This window comes from Petaurus breviceps, unplaced genomic scaffold, assembly GCF_028583685.1.
Source record: "Petaurus breviceps papuanus isolate PSGF00001 unplaced genomic scaffold, PetGlider_PUasm1.0 90925, whole genome shotgun sequence".
In the NCBI taxonomy this organism is placed as follows: Eukaryota; Metazoa; Chordata; class Mammalia; order Diprotodontia; family Petauridae; genus Petaurus; species Petaurus breviceps.
Window position 1 is genome coordinate 5740196 of NW_027187380.1, and position 22890 is coordinate 5763085.

Below are 22890 nucleotides of genomic sequence, written 5' to 3' on the forward strand. Positions count from 1 at the left end.
ATTTGAAATAATGTGTTCAGTTAGAAAGCACATTTTAGAATGAGTACTGACCAGCTGGGAGGGAGCTAGGATGATGAAGGGACTAAAAACCATACTATAAGGACTGGCTGAAGGAACTCAGGATGTTGAACCTAGAAAAGACTTAGGGGAAATAAGATAGCTGTCTCTAAACATCAGAGGGAATGTCACAAGGAAAAATTAATTTGTTCTGCAGAGCCCAGAAAACAGAACCGGGGCAATGAGTGGAAATAATAAAGAGGTAGATTTAAGCCCAATGGAAAGGAAGCTTCCCAACAATGAGGGTTGGAATGAGTTGCTTCAGGGGGTCATGGGCTTCCCTAGACTGGAGGCCTAAGAGCAAAGGCAGAATGGCTACTTGTCAGGAAAGGTACAGCAGGGATTTCATCCAGGTGTAGGTTGGTTTCTGAGGTCCCTTCCAACTCTAAATTAGGAATAACAGAATGATGTGGGGAATCATGCCCCACAGGAAGCATTTAATAGTTACTGCATATGAGCAACAGCTGAATGATGAGACATGTGACCCAGCAAAGACTAAGATGAGAGTGGGGAGAAGGGAATCAGGATAGCTGTTCTTAAATATTAGGGAGCTATCATATGGAAGAGAGAGTGGGTTTTATTCTGTATTGGTCCATAAAGAAGAATAGAAAAAACAGTAGGTAAAACCCTCTGCCTCCAACATTTATACACAAATGCCCAAAGTTTAGGCAACAAGAAGAACTATATAGGTCCTAAAGCAAGCAGGCAAATTTACTCCGTATGTCACTGGAAAGTGGGATAAAGCCTATAACTAGAATATGGCTTTGGATGGCTACACCTTATTCAAAACAAGTCACATAAGTAAAAGTGAGGTCAAGGGGTAGCACTGGATTTTAAGAAAGCACACTCACATGAGGAGAATCAGAAACCAGAAGAGGGAAGGATAATGGAGAGCATTTGGGTAAATATCAACAGAGGGAGAAACAGAAGGAAAATTGTCACTGTAGTATGCTACAGATCACAGGGACATGAAGAGGAAAGAGATGGGAATCTGGGAAACAGATCACAAGCCTGGAACAGAGGAATGACATAATAGCGATGGGGAACTTCAATTATCCAGACATCTGTTATGTTCTCTCTGCCAAAAGGATAGCAACTAACAACTTATTAACTTGCCTTAGTTCAACTTTCTAAAGGTGGAGGAAGCAATAAGAATAAATTCTATTCAGGATCTGATTTTCCAACAGGAAGAAGTTTGTGGTTGGAGTGGAAATGATGAGAATCCTGACGGAATTCCCTCCTAGAGTTTGTGATAGAGAAGTTGGGTATAGAGTGTGACATGCACCCTAGACCTGGGGAAAGTAGATTTCAAAGGGGTACAAAGGATTTCATAAACTAAAGCTCTACAGGGGAATACAGACAAAAAGAAATGGTAAACTCTAAAGAATAAAATTCTGAGGATATAAAAGGGTACAATCCTGATAAGGAGAAAGAATGGAAGTTGTTCAAAGAGATCAATGTGGACGTACTGGGAACTTGCCCACCAACTGAGATTGTAAAAAGAAACATACAAAAGAAGGAAGCAAGGGCAAATAACAGAGGATGAGTAAAAGAGTGTGGCATGGTTCTAAAAGAAAAGTGAGTTCTAAAACTCAGGACATACTGACACTAGTGAGGAAATTTAGACAACAAAAAGAAGTTTTAAAGTTATATCGGGAGAAAAAGGGGGATCAAAGAAGGGACAGGGCCCCTGCTTGAGAAAAGGACAAAGGTAACAGACAACACAGAAAAGACAGAGCTGCTCAATTTTTATTGTGTTTGTTTTCTCTGCAAGAGAATGATCTTTGCACTGGAAATGACAGGACCAAAATTAAAAACAGGAACTTGGTACCCAAGATTAGTAAGGAAATATAGGAGAATACTTGGGTGACTTCAATGAATTCAAGTTACCTGACCCATATGAACAATTCTCAGGTACTTAAAAAATTGCCAAATGTGACTTGTTAAGTCACTGTTAGTAATGTTTGCAAGAACGGTTGTGAAATCGCTAATAATAAGAAAAACAGAAATCAAAATAACCCTAAAGTTTCACCTCACACTCAATAAATTGGAAAAGATAACAAAAGATGGGAATACTTTATGCTGGAGGGATTGTGGAAAGATACGCACACTGATCCACTGTTGGTGGAGCTGTCAATTAGCACAAACATTCTGGAAAGCAATCTGGAATTAGGCAAAAATAAAGTGACTAAAATGTCCATAATATCCTTTGAGACAGAGATTTCACTACTAGGTATACAGCTCCAAGATCACTAACAAAAAGAAAGGCTCCATATAAAATAAATATTTATAGCAGCTTTTTTTGAGGTAAAAAGGAAATGAAAGCAAAGTAAATGTTTGTAGAATGGGGAACAAACTGTTCATTACATGAATGCAATGATATATTACTGAGAGGTAAGAAATTATGAATATGAATACGAAAGCATAGAAAAATTTATGTGAATGGATGTAAAATGAAGTAAGCAGGGTCAAGAAAATTATATACGACTTCAACAACATAAATGGAAAAAACAGCCAAAAAATTGAAAATGAATGTTTCATGATTATGAAGAACAAGTTTGGCCATAAAGATATTAGAAGACTTCTCCCTCTGCTGCATCTCAGAGGTGGGGAGTCCAGAGATATAGATGGAGCACTGCATATAGTGGGCAATCAGAAAGGTGAAAAACACTGAGTCCATTTCATATGAGGATCAGTTGAAGGAACTGGGAAATTTTAACCTGGAAAGAAAGGCTCAGGGAACATGCTACCTGTCTTCAAGTATATGAAAGGCTATGCTGTGGAAGAGGAATTACATATTTTTGTCTGGTCCCAGAGATTAGAACCAGGAACAATGAATGGAGTTCCAAAGAACACTTCAGCTATTAGATGTGTCCCAAAATATCTGATCCCCAGGGAGGTAGAGGATTGATCCTCAATGGGTCTTTGATCAGAAAGGGAATGACCACTTGTTGGGAATGTTATGGTGTGTATTCTTTTTGGTGTATGGATTGCTGAGTAAATAAAACTTTAAAAAAAAAAAAAACAAATTCTGTGATTCTGATCTTTTGGTTGGCAAGCTAAAGGGAGGCAGATTTCAGTCTGATAAAGGAGAAACTCTCTAGCCGTCAGAAATGGGATGGGCTGCCTCACAAAAGCTCCCAGTCATGAGAAATAGCAAGACTGGAAGTAGTAAGAAGTTAGATTAGATGGCATTTAAGATCTCTAAAAATTGTAGTTCTGGATTCTAGGCATGACGACAACCAAGAAAGCAAAGGACCACCATAAGCCGCCATCATAGGTCCCCATCATATTTCTGTCTGTTGTATTAACTTAAAGTTTGAAAAGGCTATAGCTTTATTAAAAAAAGAATGCAGGGAAAATACCACTGACTTCTCCTATTCTGACTTCAATGTGCTTTGAACTGTCCAATGAAAAGATAGCCAATAAAGAGGTTCTAGTTTTGATGTTGAGGCAGTGAGGTATAGTGGAAATATGTGAATATGTAATCTGATAACTTGGGTTCTAATCTCTACTCTGATACTTATTACTTGTAAGGCCTTTGATAACGTATCTGGGCCTCAATTTCCTCACCTGGATTACAGGATCATGTAAATTCCCTTCCAATTCAAAATCCTACAATCTACACATCTGAAAGGACCTAACTCCAAAATAAGGAGTGAAAAAAGAGCCCTAACGGCAAGAACTGATTTATCTGACAGCCAGAAGGTCTGTTTTTTTTTTTTTTTAGCAAACTGGGAATCCAAAGACAACAAAAAGTATGACTACCTAGGAGAGTAGGCAATTAGAACTCTGTTTTAGGAGCATTGCTGAATGGAAGGTTTTCAGATCCACTGATAAACAGAAATTATCAGAATCGATGAGTTAGTGAAAAAGCAGAGAACAACAAAGGAAAGCAAGCATAATTCATTATCTGAGGCCCTGTGGTTTGTTAAGGGATGAATGGAGATTCTGAGAGGAATAAAAAACTGACTTTTTGAAACCTGTTAAATACAATTTCCACTCTGCCTTATAGCCCAAAGGCTACTATTATTTTTAGCTGTGTTGAGGTTCAAAGATGGTACAGCATAGGTAAAACCACCTGTTCCACCTTCTACTCAGAAGATATGTGATCTATAAATGCATTCCTTTCTTTTATCTCGTCCTATTGCTTCTATACAGCCTGTTCATCAAAGGACGCTGCTCTCCAAGGAAAACTTTCTGGTTGCGATAGGGGACAAATCAGGATGTCTTTAACACATAACAGAACTTAAGAAATGTGGATAAAATTATTCTATTAATTTTACCCCTATGTGTAAGACTGAGTACAACATTATATAGTAAAATAAAGTTCATTTTTTTGTCCAATTTATTCTCTATGTGGGTCTCACTGAACTCAAATCAAATCAGACAAGTATAGACTTCAGATACTGTGTAACTAATTCCAGGCTCCTTCAAATGTGGCAAAATATAACAACTTTTGAGTTCAAAGTTCTGGGAAAACAAATAAGTCATTTCAGTCATATGTCTTCAACTATTTCCATTTACTGAAATTGTTTCTGCAATTTCAAGACCTAGGTGCTGGCATTAGGGATTTCTTTTCTTTTTTTAAGATACTAACAATCACTGACTGTTAGATCCAGGACTAGTGAAGTCATTCCATCCAATCCAATTTTACAGATGAAAAACCTAAGCACTGGAGAGGTGCAATGCCTCATCTTTTTCTACTTGGTACATTAGCTTCAATGTGTCAGCAGTGGAGCCAAGATTAAAACAGAGATCTTCTAATTCTGTCCAGTACCTGCAAAGTGGTAGATGACATATAAACTGGGGTCATCCAAGTGAAATCATATACAGATTTTCTGACAACTGCTGGAATATATTCCTAGTATCTATGCTCCATGATACTTACTGTGGGGCACATTTTAGGTTTTTTTTTTCCCACTGGAGATGATTTGTGCTGAACCACCCACATTAATCTTGAGACCAGTTGTATAAATTTGTGAAAAACTGACATAGGTCAAGAGAGTAATCTGAGGAGCTCTGAATGGTTTTTCTTTGTGCATACTGGACCATGGACCCATTAATAGCATCCCTTCACCAATTAAGAATAACTAACCAAATGAGATATGACTTCACAAAAGTCTCAATAAATTGCTGAGTCATACTCCTGTAAAAGATATATTCTTAGTAGCAAGGGAATTATCTTCCTTACCTAAATCACCAAAATAGTAACAACTGGTCTTTCAGATCATATACTTTGTTTTAGCACAAGAAGAGGATTCCCAATAAAGGCAAATCCCATTACTTTGAATAAAAAAAGGCTCTATATAACAATGCTATCTATTTGGTATGCTATTGTGGTACTTGCATGTATAGAGACATATTTTACATATTTTAAGAGGAAGGTACTGTGTTGTGTTCCAGTGGATTATACATAGGAAGTTTTATATTGATTAGGTTACAGTGAACTTGCTTAAAATAAGTGATAATGAATTAAATAACTCAGATTTCATTTTTTAATACTGAAAGTTGTAAAAATGATAAAATAAAAACTTTTTTTTAGCTTTTAAAGTGCTTCATAACCAGGCCCCAGACCTATCTTTCCAGTCTCACTGTACCTTCATTCTACCTTTCACCATTGGAATGTGAAAGTCCTAAATGTTTTACTCTTAGTCCACTTCTTTAAGAGAAAAAAAACAAAACAAAACTTTGTTCACAGTAATCAGGGCAAGATAAAATACTACTCTCCTTGGGAGAGATGTGTACCTTTTAATTGAAATGCCTAGTGCCTTCCTTCTTTTTGATGTTGTTTTAACCCCAGGAAAGCAAAATGATAGCTGTTTTATGTACCAGGCTATTAACATCCCTCCCAAGGCACTCTATTATCTAGCTAAATAAACCTTCTCTGTGCCTTTGCATTGGCTGTCCCTAATGCCTGGAATGCACTGAACTCTTTGCTTAAAGACTCCCTCTCTTACTTTAAGCACCAACTTCAAGAAGTGCTCAAGAACTTCTATATGAAACCTTTCCTGATCACATCCCAACTGTTAATGCTTTCCTTCCTTGTCTTGTATTTATTGTCTTTATATTTATTCTGTACATGCTGATGTAGGTACTTGCCAACTCCAGTAGATTCCCTAGTATGAAGCACAGTGCCTGGTACATAGTAATAACATCCCCTTGATTCACTGATTGAAGAAATAGGAACAGCAAATGTTGGAGGGGAAGCAGGAAGACAGGCACACTAATGTACTTGGAGATGGGAACTGACCCAGCTGTTCTGGAAACCAATTTGGAATTATACAAGTAAAGTGATTAAACTGCATTCCCTCTGATCCTGTGATTCCAGCACAGGGTATAGATTCCCGAGAGGTCAAAGATAGGAATAAAGGTCTAATATTTACCAAAATATTTTCATAGCAGCAAGTTTTATGGTAGCAAAGAACTGGAAACAAGGTTGGTGTCCATCAACTAAAGAATGGCCAAAAAACTATGATAATATGAATCCAATAGAACATAACTGTGTAGTAAAAATGAACATGAAAACTTTGGAGAAATATAGGAAGACTTTCATGAATTGATAGAGAGTGAAATAAGATTATTGAACACATGATTAGAAACTGATGATAATGTAGAAGAAAAGATCATGAATCAGAAGCCAAACCAAGGAACTGAAAAACCAATGATAGTCCTGAAGAAGAGAATGAAACATACAATCCTCCTCTTGTCTGAGGGATGGGGGTTTCCTAAGCAGAACGTTGCATACATTGTTAGTGGTCATTATACCAATTATACCACTTACAACTTCTACTGCTCCCCAGATATCTCCACCTCAAAACATCCCATCTGTCAAGTCACCTATTTATAAGGGGATAAAAAGCTACACAAAAAAACGATTATCTTAGAAGAAGGAAAGGTGGATATTCTTTCTCCTGATGAGCCCAAGTCATTTCTCAACATAGAAGTTGAATGTCAACCACTTTACCTCACAATTCTCTACATGGGAAATGAGTCATATAGTGAGGTATACATTAAAACAAAATTCTACAACACAATATACAGTTCTTATAAAGGCTATTGAGATTTTACCTATTCCACCATCCATTTACACCTGTTCAATGCTCTAAAAAACTACTGTTTCTAAATAATGAGGGAAACATGCAAAAAGTCTTTGATCTTTCCCTTAAGAATTCTACAGGCCAAGGGCTCTTTAAAAATTGATGTAACATCATCCTATAGGAATATTGGGTAATATTATGCAAATTATTTGTGTAGCAGTTGCTATTACCTGAAACTTCACCTCTAGCTAAAATTGTAGTATAAAATAACAGTGCATATAACACAAATTTCAGTGTAGCTTCAGGATGCCTTAGGGTGATTACAGTGTGGTGATACATCCAATTTACCTACATTGGAGTCACTCAAGAAATGTTAGTTATCATGAAAGACACTTCTCATTATCTCTGGTCTGTCTCCTCTCTCCTCACATGCCACCACTATAGTTCAGTCCCTCTTCACCTGAACTATTGTAATTGATAATTATTTCCCCTGCATCCAATTTCTCCCCTCAACAATCCATTCCCCACAAATATGGCATACTGACACTCCTGAAGTATAGGTCTGTATCATGTCAGTCCCCTGCTCAAGAAGCTTCAATGGTACCGCACTGCCTCTAGGATAAACTAATTCCCCTGGAATTTAAAGTTCTTCATAATCTGGCTCTAGCCTATCTTTCCAGGCTTATTACACGCTACTCCCTTTCCCCACTTCTACCTCTTAACCAAACTGGCCTACTTGCTATTCTCCATACCTAAAATTGCACCTCTGGCCTTGCCTTTGCAGACGCTGTAGTTCATATCTGCAGTGCTCTAGCCCATTTCCTCTGCTTCTTGGTTCCTTTAGCTTAAGTGTCATATTTTTCAGAGTCTTTTCCTGACTCCCAGAGTTGGTATTTCCCAACTCACTCTAATCACCTGGTACTTATTTGGTATATATTCTGTACTTATGAACGTACTGTAAGCTGTCCACCCTCCCGCTCCCAAACCCAGTGTAAGGCAAAAATCTTCCTTTTATATTCATATCCTAGCAAAATACCTGGAATATAATAGGTACTTGCTTAATAATTGTTGACTGAAGGCTGAAGATTGCAATATTCTCTCCTTCCTCTGCCTTCCCAAAACATCTTAACACACTGTTTCATGTGAATCAGACACTTAAAAAATTTTTTTTAGTTACTCTAGCTTGAAAGACTAACCCAGGGCTCAGTGACCTCTCTTATCATGAAGGTGTCCAGTTTGACCAAGCCATAACATTGTGTTTCATTGACAAGCCTAAAGAAAGTAGACATGGGAGAAGGAAATTTGGTAGAGGGAAACAAACAAAAGAGTAAAGACCAAGGAATGGAGGAGAGGAAAAACTGAAGCATGATAGTGAAAACGGCCTCCGAAAAGTACGTAAGTCTGTGGCACAGGATACCTTCAACTGATCACAGGATTTAAAGGTGGAAGGAAACTTAAGAGATCATTTTGCCTAACATGCTCACGTTTTACTGGGGAGGAGGAAACTAAAGCGCAGAAAAGTGAGGTCACTCAGACAGGAGAAGTGGGATTTGAACATAAATCTCTGGACTCTAAATCCAACACTCTTTTCACTACACCACAATGCATGACACCACCAAACTCATCCCTGCAATAGGCATTCATTGGGCGTCTGCTAAGCTCAGGGCCGACTTGAGCTGGGCGGAGAGTACGGAGCTTCTCCCCTCCTATAAAGACCCACTCCGAGACCACAGAATCTGAAAAATTAGCCCAGAACAGGGTCCACGAATATAGAAGGCAGGGGGGCGCTCAGCCAGCCCGAGGACCTCCCCTCCCACCACGCCCCCAAGGCTGACGAGCCAGCCCGGCCAGGCAGAGAGACCAGCCCAGAGTGGCGGGGATAATCCTGGCGTCCTCGGTAACTGACTGACCGACATCCGATACCCTCGGCCCGTACCCCCGCCCCCAGAGCCGGGGCTCCTCGAGTCCTGAGCCCCGGCCCCATCAGGCCCTCACTTGTGGGTCTGTTGGTACAGCGGCTCCATTGCTCTGTCCCCGGCTCCCGGTTCCCCTGAACACGTCCACCACACACCCACTTCCGGCTTCCGGTTTCAGGTCCTGATGCCATTTCCGTTCCTTACTTTGGGCTGACTTATTGGCCACCTGACTAACTAGCTGGCGGACAGGACAGAAGGATTTGTCAAAGAGGAGGAAGAAGAGGGCCTTTTAGACGTGTCTTCTGTCGTAGTGAACAAGGCCTTCTAGTTTATTTAGGAGGCGATGTCGAGGGGAAATGGCATAGTTCAATCAGGCAATTATGATAGGTAGTCTGGGAGGACCCTCATGGGTCCTGAGAGAAATGAAAGGGGAGGAGGAAGCTCTTGTCTTCTCTGAAGCCCCGCCCCTAGGCACTCCGCGCATGCCCCCGGGATTGTATGTGTTTGAGAACTAGATTTCTTGGAGTTAAGTCCTTGTACTCTGCAGTATCATCCGCCCCTTTGCACTATTTCCATTTGCCACGTCTTTTCCCCTGCTTTCACTTTAATGTTCCTGCACCATTAAAACCAGACTGGACCCTAGAACTCAGTGCAATCCCTGCTCCTACCCTAATGTTACAAAGAAGTAAACTGAGTCCCAGAAAGGGGAAATGACTTCCCCTAGAACAGATCTTACGGTAAAAACAGGGCTGGATCTAACATCTGAATGCACTTGCATTTCAATTGCTTTTCATTACTACTATACCAAACCTTCTTCCAAAGACCTTTGATGTTTGCTAGCTCATTTGGTCTTCACAGTGCTGTTTCCTGAGGGAGGGAAAATAAGTTCATAGACTTTCTTTTCAGCTCTGTTCTTTCAGTCTTTAAACATAATCTAATAGTGTATCACTCCCTCCCGGACTATTTTTCCAATTTCCAACTGTAATTGGCATGCTAGGTCCACCATAAGGTGAATTATTAGGGCTCTAGGGATAACCCTAAAGGGGATGGTTTCTGTCACTGTTCTTCCTGAGCCTCCACTGGTGTGCTCCCTTGTCTCAGTTTTTAGAAAGGGCTTTTACAAACAGGTAGAGCAAGGACAGTTACAAAAACATTCCTCAAAAGGGAGTGAGGGTACATTTTTCTCTTGCAGAAGGTCCCTAGAGACAGTGGGCTTAATACTTAGAAAGTGTATTACCAAAGGGTAAACTCTTAGCTTTTGTTTACTAAAAGACCTTTTCATCCTTTGTGGAGTCCCCATAAAGTTCCCCTTAAGTATATTTTGGGGCTTCGGAGATCAATGTCCTTATAAAATTTTGAAACCGTCTTTTCTCAGTGTATCTAGTTTGCACTCTGTGTCTATCAGCTCCTGTACAAATGCTACCATCAGCCATTGCTGCTCCAATGGACATTTCTATGGATGCTAATGAGATCTCTTTGTCTTCTGACCTTTTGAAGTTCATAAGGTTGTCATTTGGTCAAGGGGGGTGAGAAAGAATGACTTTATCTGCCAGTAGACCTGAAGTGGCTTGAGCCTAGGGCCTATTAGAAAGATTGGTTGTTTTACCAAGATAGATAGATAGACAGACAGACAGGCAAATGGACAAATGCCAAATAGCCTTTACCCTTCTGAAGTAACTGTGATAGAGATAGTAGCAGGAGGTACTAAAAATCACAGGCTTTAGATGGTCTATAAACATCTATTTAGCTGATGATGCTTTGAGGAAGGGCTCAGGCCAGCTATACTTCAATACTCTTCCAGTCCTGTTTTGACTCTAGACTTCAGCCCTGTGTGAGGGTCTTTCCCCTCCTATCCCCTATACTTTTCTGCCTTCTTTTATGTGTTATCTCCCCCATTAGAATGTAAGTTCTTTGAGGGCAGGGGCTGTCTTTCTTTGCTTAGCATGGTGCCTGGCACATAGTATATACTTAATAAATATTTGTTGACTGACTAACTCAATCCTATGATTAATGAGTTGATGTATTACTGACAAATTTCCCAAATAAATACTAATAAAGTTAAGGACTGGACTTGTGATTTCCTTGGTATAGGAAACATCTGAGTGAGGAAACTCCTCCTACCAATGCAGGTCAGCATCTTCTCTGCAATTTATAGTCTTAGAGAGTTACCTAAAGCACTTGGAGGTGAAATGACTTGCTCAGGGTAATATAAGCAGTATATGTCAGAGGTGGGACCCAGGCCTTCTTGGCTTCAAGTATGACTCTTATCCATCATGTTATGCTACCTCTATAAATAGTAATATTTTCACTATAAATGAAATTAGAAGTCAAAAGGAAGTTGCAGTTAAGTAGAAGTATGGTTTACAGGTCATTCCAAAAAGACAAATAAAAGAGATGGTTTCATATTGTGCTGAGAGGCAACAAGAAATAATTTCATGAAACACTTGGTTGTTTCACTCTGTAGTGCTCACAGTGAACCTGTGTTTGTCCATTGTTCTCAAAGAGGACCATGACATCAGGGAGATGATGACATGACTTGCAGTTGACTTTGATTTAAGTGAGGCAGGGCTGTGCAGAGTCACTAGCCTCACTTTTTCCTCCAGAGCCATCTGGGTTAGCCAGATATCCATTAGGATGACTGGAAATGACCCAGGATGCAATGGTAGACCCTTGTCCTTTTAATCTAAGGTCTTTTCAGGTTTTCACTTTGAGTGAGGTAACGCCCATTCAGTGAATGCAAAAAGTCCACCATAAAGATAATTGCAATTTATGTACTAACATCTATTGTCTAAGATAAAGTAGAGAATTTCTATGAAGAACTTAACAAGACCTTTCAAACCAAGCCACTGACATTTATATTGATCTTGGTGCAAAAGCAGGCATAGGGAAGGATGGTTAAAAAAAAGTTGGGAAACATGTTTGGGACTTCTTGTTAAGATGGCAAAATAAAAATTTCCAGGCAATCCCTGAGAAACATCTATTAATGATTAAGAACAGTACCATATGAAACACCAGAACTAAATAAAAGGACCATCCCATGATGAACTGCACAAAGTGATATGACCTGGAGCTGAGGCTGCTCCAGGAGTCAAAACCTTTCCACAAGAGATGATATAAGGAGATCAAGGCAAGAAGGACTGGGGATTTGGGGATGCCCCAGGAGATGGGCCTAAAGTTAGTGCCATCTCTGGTGGGATTTCTCTAATAGCTAGAGCCTGAAGCCATGGCCTTCTGGGTAGGTGACTACACAAGGAAGTATGCCAATGCCAATATACAGCTATGACTTTGAAATGCCCTAGAAGACAGTTGTTATGCTTAATAACAATCTTATGTAACAATCTTAAAGACAATCTTAAGTCTGGCATGCTTCAAGAGCTAGAACCTGAGGTAGTAGATCTCTAGTAGGTATCTACACACACACACACACACACACACACACACACACACACACACACACACACACACACACACACAAACAACAGACAAAGCCAGTGCAACCAGAAACAGAAGACACCCTAGGTGACAGAAATTTCAGACTGATGCACTGGTTGTAACTTGGTCCCAACATTATCCCTGGGCCAGCGCTGTGGTCTCAGGCAAGAGTTGTAGAAGAAGTCAGAGCCTGACCACAGGCAAATTTTCATACAAGAACTACAGTGGGAGAGGTGAAATCAAAATCCAGCTGCTCCCTACAAAACTGACACAGGAAAACAACTGGATTGAAGCAGGCAAGAACATAGCCCTTATACCACATTATCCCTTCTGGGACAGAAGCAAGAGATAGTACCTTTACTTAACCATCTGTAGCAGCAACCATACTGGCATAGCAGGAGGGCTGCTAGCACAGGTTCTTAGATCTGCTTTACTAGGAAAGATAGCTGTTTAAGGGGCCAACAATCTTTTTAAATTACATTCACTAGTTCAGGGGAAAAGTCAGAATCTTGAACTTCAGAGAAAATACAAACAGAAAATACAAGCAGAGAAATAAAGACTAACAGACAGGGCTCTGACTACCTCAATCAACTACATACTTTACATACACCCTTGGATTGAGAGAACCTTTACATCTGAGTAGATGGGGAGCTCTGAACATACAGTCACTCAGAATCGGAACCAGGGAATCACAAGATACTTCTCATAAGCAAGCCTCCAAAGCAAAATACCAACTCCAAGTATATATACACTTCTCAGAGACAGAAGACATTACAACTCTCCTGACTCAGTGCCTAATTAGAAATTAGCAAAAGGTATGAAAGTCTTTCTACAAGTAAGCCTCCCCTAAGGAGGGAGGTTCTTAATGGGCTTCAAGTGAGGCCTATTAATGGGTGGGGAAGATCTTATATCTCATTAACATTAAACCATTCCACAACAGAGTATACGGAGAGGACAGATACTGGATCTGACACAAAGATTTATTCTAAGAACTGAAACTCATGATATGGGAAAACAGCATAAATCTCATTGGTTTTTTAGTCATGACACTATTTGAGATTTTCTTGGCAAAGATATTGGAGTGGGTTGCCATTTCCATCTCCAGATTATTTGACATATGAGAAAACTAAGGCAAATGGAGTGAAATGACTTGCTCAGGGTCACACATCTCATGTCTGAAGCTGGATTTGAATTCAGGAATATGAGTCTTTTTTATTTCCAGCCCAGCACTCTATCCACTGTGCCATCTAGCTGCCTCCATAAATCTCATACCAATGAAGAAATATTATGGGCTTTCTAGTTCAACCCACAATGGAAAATGGATCCCTATTGAAATATACTTACCCCATGGTCATTCAATAAGGGACAGCCTACGACCTTCTAAGGCAGATCAATGCATTTCTGCACAGTTTTAATTATTAGGACTTTTTTTTCTGATAACAATCAAAATTTGCTTTTATAACTTGTGCCAGTTGCTCCTGGTTCTGCCCTATAGGACCAAGTAGAACATGTCTGATCCCCCTTCCACAAGCGAACCTTTCACTTACTCTGTCCTCCCTTGCATCTTCTTTAGGCATTTACCTATCCCCAGTTCCTTCCACTGATCCTCCTGTGGCATGGACGCAAGGACGTCTTGGTTGCCTTCCTTTGGAAATTTGCCATATTTCAGAACATCCTTTCTAATAGTGCCACTTAATACCCCAGCTGTGGCCTAACCAAAATAAAGTACAACTGTCCTTCCTATGCTAAGTAGGGCATATTTGCTTTCACATTCTACAATCCCTGTAAGGACCACCATCTGGCCTCTCTTGAATTCAAGGACTTTGAATATTTGTAACAGTAACAACAAAAAAGCCATAAATTTTCAGTCTTCTGCAGTTCCTTTCTCTGGCTGCCTTTCCCTCTAGGTATGGGAAGGACCTTAAGGGGCAGTGACCTTTCATAGGAGAAAGTGTTGCAAGGAGATTTGCATGCTCCACTGTGGGCAGAAATAGGTAATGGTTCCCTCCAGCACCTGCCAGAGGGAGGAGATGTTGGTTTAGGAAGCTGCAGAAAGGAGACTTCTGAGTTCTGCTGGGGAGGTATGGGAGTGGGGGGATGGAGCCTCCCTCTCGGGAGAAACTATCAGCAAATTGTCTTGTGTAGCCACAACAGCCAGGAGCAAGAGAGGCAAAGGGGGTTTTGTGGGAGGAAAGCCAGTGTATTCTAAACAGGATAAAAGGAGATGGGAATCACAACTTATCACTGTCTGATGTGTCCTCAGGTCATTATGGAGCTGGACTCCTGCCAGCAGCATTGAGGAAAGGAAAGAGGATTCCCTATTAACCCCATCATCTGTTAACTGCGGGAGGGCAAAGGTCCCAATTTTCCTCTTGCTAAGTGATTCCCAGGGTCATTAGGAGGACTCAGGTGTTTTCATTGTTTCTAAGAAGAAGCCAAAAGTCATCTGGATGGAGGGGAAATATTGCTAGGGCTTCCCACTTACTGTGTCCTCGAAGCTCAGGCTACTTGGGTGGTGGGTGAATTCTTCAGCAGGATGTAATGAGTGGTGTGAGAAAGGCAGAAACCAGGCGAGAAGGAGCAGGTGGAGCAAATGGAGATGAATATGTTGGTGTTTCTGATAAGATGGAAGATTATGGAGTAATGGAAAAGAGGATCTGGAATCGGGGATCTGGGTTTAAATCTAGCACTTGTTATCTCTGAGACCTTGGCCATGTCCTCTACCCTTTCTAGGACTCAGTTTCCCAATATATAAGAATAATATTGTTGTCGAGTCATTCTTCACTGTGTCCCACTCTTTGTGACCCCATTTGAGGTTTTCTTGGCAGAGTGGTTTGCCATTTTCTTTTCCAGCCCATTTTACAGATGAGGAAACAGAGGCAATCAGGGTTATGTGACTTGCCCAGGGTCACACAGCTACTAAATGTCTGAGGCCAGGTTTGAACTCAGGAAGATGAGTTTTCCTGATGCCAGCTTTGGCACTCTAACCACTGAGCCACCTAGCTGCCCCCAGAATAATATGAGCTAACATTTTTATAGGGCTTTAAGATCTGCAAAGTACTTTACATACAGTATCTCATTTGTAAGATGAGGGTGATGGACTAGATTGCTCCCAAAATTCCTTCTAGCTCCTAGGTGTGGTTTATATTCCCTCTGACCTCACCTTCTCCTCGAAACTTCTTTACCCTGAAATCCTGAGGAAGAAGACTGAATCCAAAGCACAGTGACATGGCTCAGCTTTCCTTTGGGAGCGAGGAGGCTGATAACTCTTCCTGGGGACAAGAGGAGGAGCCTGTGACTTCTGAATACTAATTATCTTCATGAATTTCAGCCCAAATGTAAGGTGTTTTCCAACTCCTCCCTACAGAGGATGGTAAAGCACTCATCAAACTAAATTTTCAAGTGGTGTCTTGAAGCAGACCTTTGGAATAAGGGACAATTCTTTTTGTTTTTTTGCTTTTTGGAGGGCAATTGGGGTTAAGTGTCTTGCCCAAGGTCACAAGGCTATTTTTTGTGTTAAGTGTCTGAGGCCGGATCTGAACCCAGGTTCTCCTGACTCCAGGGCCGGTGCTCTTTTCACTGCTCCACCTAGCTGCCACCCTACCTGTAAGGGACAGTTCTGTACAGCTGAAAGCATTTCATTAATCCCAGGAAATCAGTTCAGTTTAAACAAACATTTATGTGCACATTACAAGCAAAGCACTATAGGCACTAAGGCTACAAAGATTAAGAAAAAAAAAGGAGAGAAACTGAAACAGGCCCTGCCTGCAGGGGCCTTCCATTCTACCTGTGAGATTTGATGTACATATAGGTTAAAACAAGGTAATTTGTGAGGAGGCAGAGGTCACTAAGTGTTTGGAGGTGGGAGTGGGGCAGATAAGGAAAAGTTCTTTTTTGGAGATAGTACTTAACTTGAGCCTTGAAGGAAGCTAGGGATCCTAAGAGATGGGAGTAAAGGGCTGCCCCTCCATCATATACTTCCAGAAACCTGATCTTTCACAAGAGCTGATAGCAAGCAAAGAATAATGCTCATCCTCTAAGGGCAGGGCTCTCATCGATGAGTCTGACCAATACATAAGCATACATAAAACATGCAAAATAAATACAAGAGCAAGCTTGTACAAAACCATAGATTTATCAGGTGTTTCCTATATGCCAAGCATTGTGCTAAGTGCTAGAGACATGGTGACAAAAATGAAACTGTCCTGTTTGTGAGAAACTTATGTTCTATTGGTAGAGAAAACTTGTACATACAAGTGTAGCATGTTTGGGGTCCAGGCTAATACTTTACCTCTCTCTCTCTCTCTCTCTCTCTCTCTCTCTCTCTCTCTCTCTCTCTCTTTCTCTCTCTCTGCCTCTGTCTCTGTCTCTCTGTCTCTCTGCCTCGGCCTCTGTGTCTCTGGGTCTCTGTCTCTCTTCTAGCTTGGTGATCTTATCAATCCCATGAACCTATGGGTTCAATTACTTCTATGAAGATTATTCTCAGCCTTAACATCTCTCCTGAATTCCAATTTCATATCACCAACTGTTTGTTGGGATCTAGAACTGGATTCCTGTAGGCATCTCAAACCCATCGTGTACAAAACAAAACTTATTGCCTTTACCCCCAAACTTCTCCCCTTCCAAGCTTCTCTCCTATCCTCTCAGCTACTCAGGCTCACAACCTCAGGGTCATCCTGGACTCTTTTGCTGTTCATTCTGTATATCAAATCCATTGCTTGGTATTGTTGTGTCTTGGTTGTCCCCCACTTCCCATCCCTTCAGGGATGATGGTAGACTAAGAATTAGAATTTGCTGTTGTTCAGTAATGCCTGATTCTTTGTGACCCCATTTGGGGTTTCCCATTGCTCTGTCCTCTGAATCTTCTAGCTATAGTAATTGATCTGTAGGGGTAGAAAGGCAGATTGTTGTTGTTTAGTCGTGTCTGACTCTTCATGACCCCATTTGGGGTTTTCTTGGCAAAGATACCAGGGTGGTTTGCCATTTTCTTTTCCAGCTCATTTTGCAGAAGAGGAAATCAAGGCAAAGAGGGATAACTGATTTGCCCACGGTCACACAGCTACACAGCTTCACACAGACACACAGTGTCTGAGGCTGGATTTGAACTCAGGTCCTCCTGACTCCAGGGTTGGTGCTCTATCCACTGCACCCAGTGAGCGACCCAGCCTTTTTTCTTCCTATTAAATTCTGAGTGAAGTTCTTTTCCCCATCTTCAGAGATATTAATTTTGTTTTTGTTTTTTGCTTTTTGGAGGGCAGTTGGGGTTAAACGACTTGCCCAAGGTCCCACAGCTAGTAAGTGTTAAGTGTCTGAGGATGAATTTGAACTCAGGTCCTCCTGACTTCAGGGCCAGTGCTCTATTCACTGCGACACCTAGCCACCCCAGAGATATTAATTGACTGTTTCTATTGGTTGTTCGTGCAACTTTTTGACTGAGGGCTTAACCATCTACGTGATCTTAAGTCATTAATTTTCTCTGGGTCTCAGTTTCCCCATATGTAAAACGAAGGAATTGGACTCTGATAGGAAGAGGGAAGGGAATAAGTGTTTATATAGCACCTACTATGTGACAGGCACTGTGCTAAATCCCTAAAAAAACCCACCAAATATTTCGTTTGATCCTCACTACAACCCTGTAAGGTAGATGCTGTTATTATCCTTGTTTTACAATTGGGGAAACTGAGGCAGAGGTTGACTTACTCAGGGTCACACAGCTAATAAGTGTCTAAGGCCAAATTTGAATTCAGGTCTTCCTGACTCCAGGTCCAGTGTTCTATCCACTGTGCCACTATGCTGAGTCCCCTCTGACCCTAAGATTTTATGGTTCATGGATGTGGGAACCCTACCTTCCCAGTCATACTTCCACACCACAGTGAATGGGTGGTGTAAAAGCAGAGAAATCCAGTTTTCTATTAAGCCATTCATTCATTCTCAACCTTGTAGCAACCTCTTCCAATTGTCCATTGAGATTCTCCTTCCCCTCCACAAAAGTCCTGAGTTCAGCAGCCACCTTGGTCCACCAGGTGCCCTTCCCTGCTCCTTACTCTGCCAAAATTTATCTTCTCTCCCCTCCTTGCTATGGATTTCTGAGGGCTGCATACAAAGGAAGTGAGTCTCCCATGAACTGAAGGTCTTCAAGTAGAGATTGAATGAAGATTTGCATAGGATGGTATGTGTGTATGCGTGCATGCGTGTGTATGTGCATGCACATGTGTATGTGTGTATGTATGTGTGCATGTGTATGTGTGTGTTGGGGGGTGCTTCTTGGTCAGGTTACTTATGGCCTAGTTGGTCTTGGGGTCTCTTCCAATGCTTGGAATCTGTGATTCTAATCTAAGCAGTCCAGTTTGCCCTCCCCCACACCCCAGACATTCCCTTCTTGCCTATGCCCCCCTTCTGTCTTCCCAGCCTCTGTTTTCAAGACCTCCTGGAGACAAACCCCCTTAATAGCAATATGTTGTAGCTTTGAAAGCGAAGGCATGCAAGACCCGAGGGCAAACAGCGGGAATGAGTGAAAGAGCTTGAGAAGGTGAGGGAGAGGGAGAGGGAGATGGAGAAGGAAGGCCAGACAGTATCTCTGATGGGAGCTCCTGCCACAATCCTGCTGCAGGCCATGTAGTTGACATGTCCTGACACTGAGTCTTCCCTTACACAAGCCAGACCTCACAGAGTGTCTGGCAGCACTTGGGGGTAGTAGTGGGGCCTGAGGACTGCTGGGTGATGGTGGGGGAAATAGAGAGAAGCCCTAGAGACAGAAGAGGCATGACAAGAGTGTCGGCGGCTCATCCATCAGGAGCTTTCAAAAGCATTGGCTAGGCACTCCTGAGCATTTGGTTTTTAAAGGAGGCTTCCTTGCCCCCATCCCCCAAACCTCCCAAGCCTCAGCCTCCCTGAATCGAGCACATTCCTTTACCTGAAGAAGGATTATAGGGTTGCCAACCCAGGTTGTACTGGCCCCCAGCTGCATCCCCACAGTTCTCAGACACTGTGCCTCCCCCGCCCCAAAATGTGGTTAAGGGGCCCTGGGTAAAGTATAAATCAGTGCCCCCCTTTGTCTACCCTTTTGCTTTGGAGTTGAAGAAAATAAATTCATGACTGGGGAAAAAAAATCAAGGAGGTAGGGATTTGGGAGGGTATCTACCTTGGTGGTTCATATTCTAAGGAAGGAGGCCTTAAAAAAATAAGTATTCCTTGCTCCCCCACCCCATCCCCTTTAGTTATCCTGCATTGGACCTCGGTTCCAGAACAAATCTACAATGCTATTGATAAGATTCCTTGCTGGCCTTCCAACTGAATGGATCTGTTCTATCAAAGCAGTCCCCTGGACTGGTGGCCCCAAACTTCATGGTAAAGCCTTCCCTTCAGATGTCTGAATGCTATAGGCCCAATGTCATTGAGCTTCTAGATCCTGTTTCCAGGGGGACTCTAATTTGGCTCTCTCTTGGATCAGAAGCAAGGGAAGCTGTGAAATTTGAGTAAATATTCAGCCTTCATAGTGGAGGGAAAGACTCAGAGTGCTCATCAGTGGCCTGAGGTCAGCCAAAAGGCTTCAGTCATAGACTCTTTGGGTAGTTAACATTGGATGAGAGAAGAAAGTATTGGAGAAGTCCCAAAGACATTTTTTTGGCTTTTGGGGGGGGGGAGGGTAATTGGGGTTAAGTGACTTGCCCAAGGTCACATGTCTAGTTTTTGTGTTAAGTGTCTGAGGCCGCATTTGAACTCAGGTCCTCTTGACTTCAGGGCCGGTGCTCTATTCACTGCGACACCTAGCTGTGGCCACCCCAAAGACATTTTAGAGGAGAGAGACAGAGACAGAGACAGAGACAGAGAGACAGAGACAGAGACAGACAAAGAGACAGAGACAGAGAGAATTTTGGAGGGGTTTAACTCAATTTTATTTCCAGTTCCAAATTCTCTCCCCCATTCCTCCTCTCAGATAAAAAGGCAAGACAAATAAAAACCATCACAAATATACACAGACATGTGAGACAAATATTAGCATATTAGCAATGTTCTGAGGTGGGGAAAAAAAAGCAAGAAAAAAAAGAGCTGGTAGAGATATGCTTGATTCTGTAATCTAGCCCATTGGCCCCCCATCTGGAGGTGGATAGCATGTTTCCTTATGAGTCCTCTGGAACTGTGCTGGGTCATTGTGCTGATCAGTTAGAAAGTATGTCACGTTGATTATTTTTGCCATAGTGATATTACTGTCCATAGATTAAATAGATGTCAGGGGGCTGTGAACTTGAGGAACCTCTATTTTCACTAGCCTCTAAGTGAAATGGAATGTTTCTTTCATTTATGAATTTTAAAAAATTCTTCTGAAAAGGGGTCCAAAGACTTCCCCAGACTTCCAGAGGGGTCCATGCACAAAACAGGTTAAGAACCTGTGGCCTAAAGGAAAACAATTTTAAAAATTCTTTGTAATTCATCATTAGAGGAAGGGGAAGAACAATGTGGATAGTTCAAAGCAGCAGATATTTACGGCCTTTCCTGCTACCTTCTAAGTTGTCTTGGGCTGAAAAATTGTTTCCCTCAATCTTTGTGTAGATTCTGTTGCTCTAGAATTTGTTTAGAGTCATTATTTAAAGGTATTTGGAGGAACTTGGGGGAGAGCTCAGCTGAGACCTTGCCTTTACTCTGCCATCTTGGTTCCACCTCCAGCAGTAGCAATTTCAAAATTCATTTGAACTCAAGACTCCAAATACGCAGAGTGCTACAATTTTCACTCCAAGACATTTGTGGGAGAAAATACTATTTTCCATTTTTATGACTGAGGAAGGCCAAAATCCCACTCAAAGTGCAGAGGCCTTTCCCCCTTAGTTTACTAGATCTCAGGCTCTAACCAGTGCTTAGGCAAACTGGATCAGCAGTTTATACAGTCAATTTAATTTACAAATATCTTTCTGGGGATAAATTTTCATTCTCTGAGTATATTAACCACATTGACTCAGGGATTCGATTCAATTCAAGCTGTCAATTCAACAAACATTTGTTAAGTAAATACCTCCTTTGTGTAACTTCAGTCTCAAGGCCTGTTAGTATTGGACTCTCTCTTCATGGGTAGAGATGAATGCTTTGCCCACCTGGGATTATAAACCCCTGGGAATACAAAAACAAAAGTGAAACAATCTCTGCCCTGGAATAATGGAATAGAAGGATGAAAATTTTGCCACAGACCCAAAAGAATCACTCACATACAGATAACAAAATGCTGACTTGCTTCCCAAGTCATAACATGCTAAAGTAGGACAGTACCTGAAATACTACCTCATCTAACTTCCTTATTTTATATGTAATATTTTTTAGGCAACATAGATAAATCAACAGAATTCCCATATTCTACTTAACAGCAGATAAAGACCTACTAAGCCTTCCATATTTATTGGTGAGAACACATCTTGATTTCTCACTAGGCCTGGATACCTCCTTAGGCAAGACAGGAAGTCTGTTACATTGACTGAGGCACTCTGTTGGACCCTTTGTGGAATGTACACAAAAAAGTGAACAAGTTGAATTCATGGACTTGAATTCCTGGCAACAGAGGGAAGGGAGAGTATTCTAGCTAAACACACAAAAGAAGTGGGGCCCTAGGTTTTATCCTCAGTCTTGGTTTTCTCCCCACCTCACCTGGCAAGTTTCATGTCAGGAGGATTTTGAACTTTCTGTTTTTCCAATAGCATCCTTATATCAACTGATGGCCCTGTCTGCATCAGGAGCTGAGATCAGACTAGCCATACATTCAGGGTTCTACAAAGAACCCAGTAAAAATGCTACACTATATATGTTACAGGAACATCTTAAAGACTCTAACAAAAGGATTTCCACACATGCTTTAAGATGGAGCCCACTTTCCCCTGGACTTTGTATACACTGGTGGGAGACTTTTGAGGGATATTTTTATACCGACTTTTCTTCCTGTATCACCTTAGTAAATACTCTTTTCTTAAAAGATAATTAAGTCTGACTGACAAATGAAATTAGCTAATAATCATGATGGGCAGTACATCCATGGTGGTGGTGGTGGGAATCATAAGCTATAATACTGGAAGAGCAACACCCTCAAGCTCTCAGGGCTACCCCTAGAACCCTGAGGAGAGACATAGTAGTGATTCTCTGGGCAACTGACCCACCAGAGCCAAAGTGAGTTGGATTAACAGTTCCAGAGTTTTTATGTACTACATATACTTGAGAACACTTGATTCCAGAAAGGGGGCCAGACTTTCTCGGACTTTAGACACCAGAGTCTAAAGGCTCTCAAAGTTGCTGACTCCATTTTAGGGTTATTGTTGTATGCTGTCCTGTTTGCAGAGGGAAATCCTTTTTTATGATCTTATCTGTTTTGTTAGGGGGAAGAAAGGGAGCCTGGATATCTTGGGGTATGTCCACAGTGAAGAAACTCAGAGAGACAGAGAGAGAGAGAGAGAGAGAGAGAGAGAGAGAGA

General features: G+C 41.4%; 1 protein-coding gene across 3 annotated transcripts in view; it reads right to left on the reverse strand.

The window, feature by feature from the left end:
• The window catches only part of GOSR2 (golgi SNAP receptor complex member 2), a 29436-nt gene extending 20229 nt beyond the window's left edge, over positions 1–9207 (reverse strand). For all 3 annotated transcript variants that reach the window (XM_069076199.1, XM_069076200.1, XM_069076198.1), the window contains exon 1: positions 9093–9207. In XM_069076199.1, coding sequence (XP_068932300.1) covers positions 9093–9121 — 29 coding nt within the window. In that variant the 5' untranslated portion in view covers positions 9122–9207. The remainder of the gene's footprint in view (positions 1–9092) is intronic.
• Positions 9208–22890: the final 13683 nt, after the last annotated feature.